Genomic DNA, 12231 nt, shown 5'->3' on the forward strand with positions numbered 1-12231 from the left:
ATTTCAGGTGATGCCAAAGTATTTTCCTCAAGTAATTTCTGACAACAAATCCATACCATTGCAGAAAGTTTTGTTTTGTAGAATGAAATTTCATGGAATATCAGCTGAAACTAGACGGCTTTTCATGTGAGTTGAAATGTGTGCTCTTTACTGGTAGGAAATGATGCTTAATTTACAACAAATTCTCAGGAACTAGATAATGCATTAAGGAGTGACTTGTGCTTCAGTTTTGGTATTATTGACAAAGTGGTGCATTTGACTTTTTGGCATTTAGTAAATCTCAATGTTCTATCCCTATCTTTTTAAGGAAAAGAAAATGCTAGATTCTGATTCATGAATTTGAAATTCTTGCAAACTCATTGGCAATAAAAATGCCTATAAAAGGGGAATTTTAATATTTTTAAATGTTTTTCATTTTATTTTATGTATATGGGTGTTTTGCCAGCATGTATGTCTCTGCACCACACACATGCCTGGTATCTAAGGAGACCAGAAGAGGATACACTGAGACTGGAGTTAACGGATGGTTGTGAGCCTTCAAATGGATGCTGAGAATCAAGCCTGAGTCTCCTGGAAGAGATGCCAGTGCTTTTAACTGCTGAGCCAGCTCTCACATAAAAGGCAGTTTTAAAGTAGACACTTCCTAGCAGCTGTCACTAAAAAACAAAACCTATCCTTTTTGATGACATTTGGGCTTTGCTTATACTGTCTCTATGAATTATAACCCACTCCTTGCTAAAATGTATACTTCTCGTTCTTCAAAATCATCTTCAAAATATGTTAAATGTTTTATAATAATTTCTAATGCACTTACTTAGTTTGGAAATAGTAAGGATATAGTTTGTAGACTGAATAAAATCTTTGTGCAGGAGATTGATGATTGCTTTTCTGCCTTGGGTTTTACACTCTGAAGGCAAAAACTGTAAAAATAAAACCCACTCGTTATAGCCTTTATGCGTTCTGTTGTTTTTACTCACAATTGAATTCCACTGAAAAATGCACCAAAGAGACCAATCATTCCCAGGAACTCCACTCTGCTCAGGGTTCGGATGATGGATTCTTCCCAGACGTTAGAGATGCCGTACAGCGTGGCTCCTCCCAAGACCAGGAGGTCCCCTACCAGCTTATTTTCCCCTAGGAAACAAAGAAAGCAGATGGAGTCTCAGAAAAATCTTAACAAGAATCTGGAGCCAGAAAACTGTGTTTCTCTTGTCTGTTTTCTTCCAACACTTTTATAAGAAGCCCAGTAACTTCTAACTGAAATCAAGTAAAGGTTTTAAAAATATGCTTTCTAGACATGCTGAGATATAAAAAGCTACCTAGATATCTTAGTGGAACTGGAAGTTTTCCCAAAGAATGAAGTTTTTCTCAGTTCAGTTCTCTCCAGAGCGCATACCTCTGTCTAAGGATGTGTCTGCACATACGTGCTAATACGCACATGTATTATTTTTGTTTAAGGGCATTTTCCAACTGTTTGAGGGATCTGTCATAAACCCAATGAAGTCACTTTCTACCCGCTTCAACGGATAGAGAGGAGGTATAACAGCAGTCAATCCTATTTTTTTTATACCATTGATGAGCTGTGTACACACTTAGACAAGGAGAATGACAGGATTCATGAAACTTCAACTTCTCTGACACAGCTTCGCATATAATTCACATAATATTAATATTTTCTCTTTTTCAAACAAAAACCACAGTTTTTTCAAACTCAGTTTGGACTGGTTGTCATTTATGTCCAATTTTTAATTGATTTTTATTGAGCTATACATTTTTTCTCTGCTCCCCTCTCTGCTTCTCCCCTCCCCCTTTCAACCCTCTCTCAAGGTCCCCATGCTTCCAATATACTCAGAGATTTTGTCTTTTTCTGCTTCCCATGTAGATTAGATCTATGTATGTCTCTCTTAGGGTCTTCATTGTTGTCTAAGTTCTCTGGGATTGTGATTTGTGGGCTGGTTTTCTTTATTTAATAAATTCCTTACTCTATAATTGAGCGAACTCTTCCCACTTCAGGTAGTGTGGATGGAAGCCATGGAAAGAGAGAATAAAAACCAACAGTAGGAGCAACCTCCCTGATGGAGTCTCTCTACTGGCTTCTGGTTTAGGGTATCAGGTGCCACACAGCTGTCAGCTCGGCAGACACACAGAGGTGAAGAATGGGAAGGTTGTCCACTATGACGGCACTAAGGAAGAGAAAAACCTCTGAAATCTTTGAATTCTGAGACTCTCTGAACAACCCTAAAACTGTGGAAGAAAGCAGCCACTATCTTTGGAGAGCGTGGAACATTCTCTAGGTACTGGATTCACATGAACCAAAGCAGGGCTTCCACGGACTTCTGTATTTGGTTACCTCAGGCTATAATCTCTCTGCAAATGGCATCACCCTTTCTTAAGCAACTTCCCTCTCCTGGGCGGGGCTGGGGGGAGAGCGGAAGAGACCCTAAAAGACAACAGCTTGCTGGAGTTACTCTCAAGGCAATGAAGCGATGTGATTCTGGAAGGGCGATGAGACTTCCTTGAGTCCACGAGGAGCTACCATTGCTATTCAGCAGATGAGCAGAAAACGTAAAGGAGGCCCTAGTGAGGAAATCAAACCTGGGGGAAGGAGCCCTGGGTACCTCTGTTCGAGAAATGAAGGTTGTCTTTATCGAGAAATCTTCAGCAACTGATTCATTTTTAAGTGTCAGCTACTGAAGCATGAAAATCTTTGAATGTGACATAGTCAATACCCCAAATTCTAAAGCACATTCTAAAGTCACTCTTCATTCAGGAAATATTTCAGACTCTTGTAATGACATGAAGTCACTGTTATGAATACCAATTATTGTTGTACTAGTTAAATATAGAAGGGCTTCTGAATAGAACTCTTAGTTAATACAATTAATTTTATATGAATGGATTCCTGAAAATGAAGTCATAGTGAACTATCCAAATAAGAAATAGAGGAACATCAGTCTATCTTTTAAAAGTCCTAAAAAGTGGACACTGGTTTTTGGTGAGTAGTCTTGTAGAGTTATTTATCTTTTAAGATTTATTTTGATTCATGTGCACACACGGTTGTCGTATCTCCAGTAGCTGGCATTACAAGCAGTTGTAAGATGCCAGATGTGAGTGCTGGAAATGAGATCAGGTCCTCTAGAAGGGCAACAAGTACTCTTAGCTGCAGAGTCCCTCGAACCCATTCTTTGCCATTCCAGGCTAGTCTGTAGGCTGACCTCCTAAAGGAAATGTAGTTATCAGTATCTTCATTTATTCGGTGATAAATTTTGGTAATAATATAATTCAAACACAACTTCAAGTTCATAAATATTTTCAAAGTTACCACTGACAAAATATTACACAGCATTTATTATTATAATTCTATTTATTAGTTTTAAAGTTACTTTAAAGTGGATATATGTGCGTATAGCGTGGGCTACAGTTTGGACTTAGATGCCCCTGAAAGCCCACCTGTGAAGGCTTGGTTCCCAGTACATGGTACTCTTGACAAGAAGTGGAACTATTATGAGGTAGTAGGATGACAAAAGAAGTTGTCTTTTGGAGGATGGTCCTAAAGAGGACATTGACACCCAGTCTGTCCTCTCATTCTCTCTCTGTTCCTTGCATGCCATGAATGAAACAGCCCCTTTCTGCTATACCCCTCCACCATGATGTGCTATGCTACACTTTTCTAAATTCCCACAGTGTCAAAATTAACTATCTGACCGAAAATATCTTGACCCCTCATATGGCAATGTTTTGAATTGTCATAGCTTTCAATTCGGGTAGAGCTGGGTAAACCACACCTGTCATGAACTACAGGGTCTTCCTTTATGTTATTTTCTCTTTTTATTGTTGTAAGAATAAAATAGTACACAAAATGTTTAGCATACCGTGTCACACGGCTTGTTCATAAATGATGTTTCTAAAGGGCTAATCTTCATTTTGTTTGAATAGTTCTCTGTCTGCATGGGTGGGATACTTCTCACTCTATATTGCTCAGGGATTCTAGTCAACCTTTCATAATTGTTTTTCAAGAATTAGTTTTCCGGCCAGGTAGTTTCCGGCGTGATGGTGCACGCCCTTAATCGCAGCACTCGGGAGGCAGAGGCAAAGGCATAGATGGTCTTTCAGAGAGACCTGTGACGCAGATGGGAAGCTAAATGGTGAAAAGAGAGTTTTCATATTAGGTCTACTGCTATTATTGACCAACTTGGAAAAGAACTCTACTTTTGAAGACCTTAATGGTATACGAAGTTCGTATGGTGGGTGACTAGCCATGCCCGTGACAGGCACACCATGGGTGTCAAAGTGAGGCCTCTCATAGCAGGAGCTTGGGCGCCTTCCTTGACCCCTGTCTGCAGTAGGCAAATAAGATGGGTGTGTTTCACCAGCACCACTCGTTCTGGGCTTGGACCTATTTTTTACATGCAGTTCCTGATATCATCTGAGAAGGTTCCTTCACCCAGACTCAAATCCAGGAGGAGTTCCTGGTGTGCAGAAGAGGAAACATGCCAACAAAGAATATTAAAACAATTAACGATAATGAGGCCAAAGTAATTGTGAGTGGGCTAAAATCACCATGTTTGGGGATAGAACTGTTGAAATCTTAAGCTAAGAGGAAACAAGACTTAAGCAATATAATAAAAAAAAAAGTCAGACATTCTCTTTTCCTTGGAAAGCTCTTGATGTGATTGTCAGAATTTATGTGAGTTGAACGATTCATTAAAGTTCTTGTGAGTATCCAAAATATTACAGAAAAGCCTGGTGATCTTGGCTGATTAATGCAATTGAGCCCACTGTACTATAAAGACAGAAATAAGAGGGACAATTTTAGCAATAACGCAGACAAATTTTAAACTTATATTGATTTCAAAAGCAATGTGATTTTTAAAAAATAGCTTATATAATAGTTGAGATTTCTGCAAAATGGAATGCTTTATTGAGATAGAGTACGTGTATCCAAAGAGCTCTTGGATTTCATATTTGCACTGGGCTGAAGGCCTTGGTCTATTTGCTTGGGCACCATTTCAGCAGCACAAAGGATGCTCTGCAGTCATCAGATGTAATTCTGGTTAAACAGGTGCTTTGTATGTCACAAAAGCTAACGCTGTGAGCCTCAAGCGGGTCCACTGGGACTGTTGCAGCATGTTTGAGCCATGTCTTCATTTCAGTTACAACAGCAAGTGACCACTTAACGAAAGGCTCTCAAAATGGATTTGTAGTCTTTTTCTTAACTTGTAATGTTTTCCTACCACTTCAGAGCCAGAAAACATTAGTGTATGCCATCTAATAAATCAGTTCAAAGTTCACTTGCTCTTGGAGTCTAAAATACTTGGAGTTACCGGAACAGCTGGCTTGGTTGTCTATGGAATAACATGACTGGAATGAGTGGCTAGGGTCAACAGCCAAATTTCTTCTAAATAAAGGCATATACTTCTGTTTCATCTGTGTTTAAACAGTGCCAAGAAAGCTTAGAAACTGTAGCCAAACTGTGACATTATATCACACAGAATGCTATCTACGGAGTTCTGAAAAGATTCCTATCAAGACCACTCACTGTCTACGAAGCACTCCATCAGACCGCCTGTAAGCTATCTCCCAATGGTCTACGGAACAAGGGTTCACAAGGGAGAACTGGGGAGACAATGGGTTTATATTTCTAAGCCATCTGCTGAGGTAGGGATTTCTAACCTTCCAGTTGCAGGTCCAGGAGAATGAGAATGTTCCCTGTTTATTCTCGTTTGTAGCTTTAGTTGTTAGCAATGTGGAGGGAAGAAAACCTGCCTTAAAGGCGGGGAGCCCAGGAGTCTAGCCTCTCCCATCTCAGCGCTGTAATCTTGGATAACTTGTTTGGCTCCTCCAGAACCTGATGTTCACTTAGGTCAAATATAAAGGAGGTTGAAGAAGGTCCTTAACTTTTGTTACAAACTTCTCTGATGCAATGTATGTGACATCGTCCCAGAAATTTCGTACAGCCTTGTCTCATAAAGCAAACTGCCCCAATTTGAATACTCATTTCCCTATCTAACATTTTCAAAGAAAGGACGGTTGCAAGAGCTTTCAAGGTAAGCACTTTCTATTCCACTTCTGGTGACAGCAAAGGGACAGGGAGGAGGCTGTGCCGTTCTTTTCTCTTCTAAAACTCTTTCTGTAGCACAAAGATTTGAAATCTATTGACAAAGGCCTTCCAGAAACTACTGGGATCAGGGTTCCCCCAGAATATTCACAAGAATCTGATGACTTAATCACAAAACTCTGTCTGAGAAGTCTTTAAGCAAGCTGTGATCAATATAACAGCTTGTCCCTTCAAAATAAACCCATAAAAATCAATGTAAGAGATGGTATTTCCATCCTCTAGAAACGACACATTCTTCTCTGGTCTTCAGATTGTAAATACCCATTCTCTGGCTTGTAAACCAACCATCATCCAGTAGGTAGGAAGTTAAGTGTTTCTCGGACCAGACAGAGCTGGGGCTGGGTGGGGAGGAATGGGAAAGGCTTTGTAACTAAGTTTCTGATTGACTTGTCAACACTACCTTTAACTAGCCGTTCTAAGCCAACAGCTCTGACATTCAAAACTTCCTTCACAGAGACGGTGACATCATTTTTAAAAACTAGGTGAACATCTCTGAATTTTATATCCTACATTCATCCAGGATATATGTATCAAGGACCTTATATTAGCTACTATTTTAGGAGCGGGGCAAAAACATGAACAACATGAACTCTGCCACAGAACAACCCAGTTCCTAGGAGTCCTATCCCTTGACATTCCTGGTATCCCTGGGGTCCTCCTTGCAGATATGAGTGACCTGGTGACCACCCCAAGACTCACCTGCTCCCTGATGCCTTCCCACGAGCACGTCAGCTCCCACCATGCAGCCCATCCCCAGGATGCAGACCACGATGCCGATGAAATGCACAGCCTTGTACCGGATCAGCAGGAAGAACCAGGAGAGCAAAATCACCACCGGGATCACAAAACAGTCCAGGAGCTATTGGGAGCATTAAAGGAAAGAACAGCAAAGGGTTCAGGGATGCTAGGACAAAAAAAAAAAAAAGCCCCACTCTGTCGGAAAGTCCTTCGCTGAACAGCCTTCGTTAGAGGCAGAGCAGAAGCAGTGAAAGCTCCCTCAGCCCTAGACACAAGATAGCTTTGTGTCTCACTTAACCACAGACATCCTCCTGAGACTCGAGGAAGGGGAAGACGACAAATGAATTAGCCTGGATGGGGGTGAAAGCTTCCCTGCCCACTCTGTGTCGTTTCGCTGCCCATTTTCTTCAGAGCCCTGAAAATGCTCCTAGGAACACCTGGGCTATGGGGAGGCTACCTTGAGCCATTTGACATGGTTCCACCACTTCAGGAGTAGCTATGGGAATGAAAGGTGTGGTCAAAGAGTTTTTTTTTTTCAAATTCATAGAACCTAGAAAATGTGTACTTACTTTTTTCAGGCAATTATTGGCCTTCTAATACTGAAAAGTCTTTAATAGTTGTTGTTTCATTTTTAATATCACCATACATATTGGCCTGACAAATAGTGTGGCCTGAGTCCCTGAGAGCTGGTGCAACTGACCTTGGTAAGGTAGAGAGAGAACACGGGGACATGAAGGGAATGAGAAGAGTCCCGTGCAGGGAATCGGAGCCCTTGCTCTATGGCACTGGACTGTCCAGTACTCAGGAGGCCTCTAGTTCTTACTAGAAAGGCAACAACCCCTTCAAACCTCCTTGGTTATCAGCACAAGGCTCAGAGTTAATGCAGAGGGAAGCATCTTGTAGTTGGGCACAATGCATCATATCTGCAATCCAAGTACTGGGGAAACTGAGGCAAGCAAATCATGAGTATGGGGCCAACCTGAGCTAGAGTGTGCCCTTGTCTGTAAAAACAGAAGAAAGGACTGAAGATATAGCTCAAGTGGTATATTGCCTGTCCAGCAGGCACAAAGCCCTGGGTTCAAGCCACAGCACAGCATGAAACAGGACCATGGTCGTGTGTGCTTCTGAATCCAGAGGAAGAAGTCATGCTTGGATACATACTGTATTGGAGGCCAGCCTGGACTACATGAGGTCTTGCCTCAACAATACCAAAATCGGCTTAATAAAAGTATATGTAAAAACTGAAGTACAGGCCGGGCAGTGGTGGCACATGCCTTTAATCCCGGCACTCGGGAGGCAGAGGCAGGCGGATCTCTGGGGGTTCGAGGCCAGCCTGGTCTACAAGAGCTAGTTCCGGGATGGGCACCAAAGCTACAGAGAAACCCTGTCTCGAAAAACTAAAAAAAAAAAAAAAAAAGAAAAAACTGAAGTACAACAACATATTTTAAAATATGACTCCCCCAAAGGCTGTTTATAAACCTTCAAATGCTTTAGGCTCCCTGGGCTTGGATCTGTCCCTATCACTTTGATAAATCTACTGAAAGTCATCGCCCAATGTTGGGTACCTCCACTAGGCAAACCAATATCCCACAGAACTTATGTGTTCCGAATCAAAGGTTTGTGATTTACCATGCTGCTTGTACAAATCCTTGCTAGAATCCTAAGCATTGGCTTTGATCCTGCAGCTGCCAGCACAAGGAGGGGATCCCTAATACTCCTCCATTCGCACTGCCTACCTCTCAATGATCACTACAATCTGATCTGTCTTTTCCATCTTGTAAATGTCTGGATTCCATATTCATGCCACCCTCTGCCACTCGTACTATCAAGACTGAACCAGCGTCCTCTCCTACTGGGACAGAGCCCTTCCTGCTAGCCCCAGAGCCTTCACTCCTGGAGGCTCCCCCCTTCTGAAATGCTTTGCTCTAATTCTTGAACTTCCTGTCTCGCTTATTTTTTTTAGCATGTATTTTATATGCTACCTCCTCAAGAAAGCCTCTCAGATCTGAAGATGAAGTCGGGTCCCACTTGACAGCTTCCTTGCACCTTTTTCTCCTTCGTAGCTCCCATTGCAACCCTACTTAGTCAATATATTTTTGGCACAATGTCGAGCTTATTCACTTGCCTGTTTTTAGCATGCAGAATGCTGCCAGGCTCATGAGAAGTACCCAATAATAGCTACTGAACAAGAACGTAGATTTCTGATGATCTGGAGCGTCGAAATCCAGCCTCTGAGATCAGTAAGGTCTGGGAAAGGTTTGGGTATTCACATGGTATCTCTGAATGTCAACCTAGTCAACTGGGAGCATAAACAGCGCTAAGACTCCTTGCTCCCCCCAAAGATGTGTGTGATGTGAACAAACTCTCATGCATCTCTATGGATTGGGCTTCTTTCTTGCCAGATGACCAAGGTACTCAGAGTATTCAGTCACCTTCAGGGTTGCTGAAAGATGACGGAGTCACAGTGAGAAAGTACCATGTGCATGTCACACCAGGAAGTATTGTGAGGACAGAGGTCTAGTCTCAGGGGCACAGTACCCCTGGAGGGCTCTACAGAAGCCACAGCAGCTGGTGGGATTGCTTTTCAGCAGCCCAGAGTGGATCCCTTGCACAGTTAAATTAACAATGTAAGTTAATGATCTGTCTGATGTGGTTATATGCGCTATGTTCGATTTTACAACTGGCTTCAGATGCCATGTAATGAAATTTTAGTTTGCCAGTGAAAATTATTCTCTACACATAACACAGCCGTTGTTTCATTTTACAAATTAAAACTTATTGGATTAAGTTGAAATATTTCATTACATGCCATACAGTTGGGATTGCATCTGACTGGCAAGAATCTTTCTGCAGAGCTAACGGCTTCCCTTCCTCGATCATTGAGGCCAGACCAGCAGCAGCACATCATCCAGCCTTTGAAAAGCGCTTTTTGGTCTCTCAGCATCACTGGAAACACTAGAGCTCTTGGTGAGCCCTGGGCCTGTTGCTTTTTGGTTTGGGAATGAAAACCCTTGCTTGTAAGCATTAGCTGGTCCCAAGGAAGGAGAGTGTTTAGAAAGAAGAAAAGGGAAACAAGCATGTTATCAAGCCAGGGCTCATAAAATGCTTGTTCAAGAGAAATTTGGTGCTCAGTATGGAGTAGGGCTTGGTAAATGATGCTTGAATAGTAGGCACATCCCTGACTTCCGGAAGGAACATTAGAGATAATTCAGGCCATTACTGGCATTTGGAGTCCGGTGTCAATTCTTCATTTGGCGAGACTGTCTCTTCTCTCTGAAGAAAGCCAGTACTACTGGCCTCACCCTTAAAGCAGGCCTACAGCTCTACCAATGAACGCCCCTGCGTGGTATCATCTCCCCAGTGCAGAATCTCCAAGATTCATTGAAAGTCCTGCACTCACAAGTCCCAAGAGAGTGATACGCAGAAGGCCATACAATTTCTGGTCTCCACAGTGGCAATGACTAATGACACTTTTGAACAGTATTTCAGTGGCAATCAATGACAACCACATTGAGTTGCTACTACTGAGGTCTCAACATGGTGTCTATCACTACGGGGGAGAAGCTCTTTGGCAGCTGGTATTAGTAAATCAGTTATTAGCTTTTAGTGACCTCCCTCCCTCCCTCTTTCTTTCTTTCTTTCTTTCTGGCCTCCAACTTAACTTCTTATCAAAGACTGCTCAGATCATAAAAGAGAGAGACAATTTACTGGCTGTCCACTACAGAGAATGTTAAACAAGAAAATGTGAGCAAACTCACCTTCAGTTCTATGACTAAACAGTTTATAAGAATTAAATCTCAAAAGGAATGTTTTTCATATCCCTTACATATCTTAGAGAGATTTGGGTTCCTTGTAATTATTGCTCACCCTGAAAGCTTGGAGAGGCAGGTAACAAGATCAAACTTGCTTTTGCTTAAACTGAGCCAGATTTAAACCAAAGTCCTCAAAGGATTAAAGATGCATGCTTCTTCCCTTGGTTTCTAAGACCAATAAGTGTTCCATAATTTTTAAATATAAAAAGCATGGTCTAGAGGAAAATAATTTTAAATTGTCAGCAACTATGACCAAACAGAAAGAGGGAAGGTTTCTTTAACCAAAACAATTATTTTAACAAGAAATGCAAAACTAAGAGTCCAGCAGGGAAACAGATCTTCCCTGTCGAACATTCAACATGATGGGCTTCTCTTCATGCTGAACTGGTTCTCATGGCCTCGGTCATAACTGGAGGGTTTTAGAGATACTAAACGTAGCCCCCTGGCGGGGCAGAGGAGATTAGCTTTAAGCCCATTTCTCAATGGAAGATTAAAATCCCAGTACCAAAAGATAAATAACCATTATTTTACGACCACATCATACTCTGAAACATCTCAAAGAATACAGGATCTGGGCATGATGGCAAAAGTCTATATTAGAGCACTTGGGAGACAGACGCAGAGGCATCATGAGTTCCAGGCTAGTCTTGACACAGAGGAAGACCTAGCTCAGAAAACAAAACAACCCAAACAAAGGGGGAAAAATGTAAATACTATGAAAATCGGCCATTGCTCTTGGATTTACATACAGCTTCCCCTCTTAAGGATTTAAACTAATTCACTCCCCTTAAAGTCTCATTCCAGAGGGATTTGGAACCTCTTACCTGACTTTGTTGATGGACAGCAGTAGGATGATTCTTACAAGCCATGATGACAGCACTGGGGATGTTTTTGCACCTACAGCTTTCACATTTACTGAGGGTTTCCTGGTTCTCACTTACAATTTGGAAAGAGCCCTTTAAAGGAGAAATGGCTGGCCTCAATTTTTTTTTTTTTTAAGTAAGGAAACCGGTTCCAAAAGTAGAGCCAATTAGTGTTAGAATTGGGCCTAAAATACTAGTTTCTAGACCCTGAGGTCAGAATTCAAACGCAACTTACAGAAGTTAGAGGTCTGTGTTGACGATGTTTTGATGATGACAGATTGTTTGTGCGTGTGTGTGTGTGTGGTATGGTGGTGTGTGTGTGTGTGTGTGTGTGTGTGTGGTGTGTTGCAGCAGAATTTATACCTTTCCTCTCTTTTTCATTTCCACCAATTTCTGACTTTCTTGCCACTGCATTCTTGCCTGTAGTCTTTAATCATACTTGGTTATATAGCCATGCACCGCCCCAACACAGATACACACCTCTCTCTGTGTCTCTGTCTCTCTCTGTCTCTCTGTCTCTCTCTGTCTCTCTGTCTCTCTCTCTCTCTCTCTCTCACACACACACACACACACACACACACACACAGCATCCATCTCTTCCTGTTGGCATCTACTCAGGTTTTTCTCTCTGTTTATGCTACCTCTACTTGCCTGTGTTTCATAGACCACCTCCTCATGGTCTACTTCAGATTCCTACATT

General features: G+C 41.8%; 1 protein-coding gene across 1 annotated transcript in view; it reads right to left on the reverse strand.

The window, feature by feature from the left end:
* The window catches only part of Slc35f1 (solute carrier family 35 member F1), a 431065-nt gene that overhangs the window by 39931 nt on the left and 378903 nt on the right, over positions 1-12231 (reverse strand). The window contains exons 4-5 of the mRNA XM_041654208.1: positions 6818-6977; positions 978-1134 (exon numbers count right to left, since the gene is read on the reverse strand). Of these exons, the coding sequence (XP_041510142.1) occupies positions 978-1134; positions 6818-6977 (317 nt within the window). The remainder of the gene's footprint in view (positions 1-977; positions 1135-6817; positions 6978-12231) is intronic.

Source organism: Microtus oregoni, unplaced genomic scaffold, assembly GCF_018167655.1.
Source record: "Microtus oregoni isolate MIOR12 unplaced genomic scaffold, Mior012 000006F_ref0000085, whole genome shotgun sequence".
NCBI classification, from domain to species: domain Eukaryota; kingdom Metazoa; phylum Chordata; class Mammalia; order Rodentia; family Cricetidae; genus Microtus; species Microtus oregoni.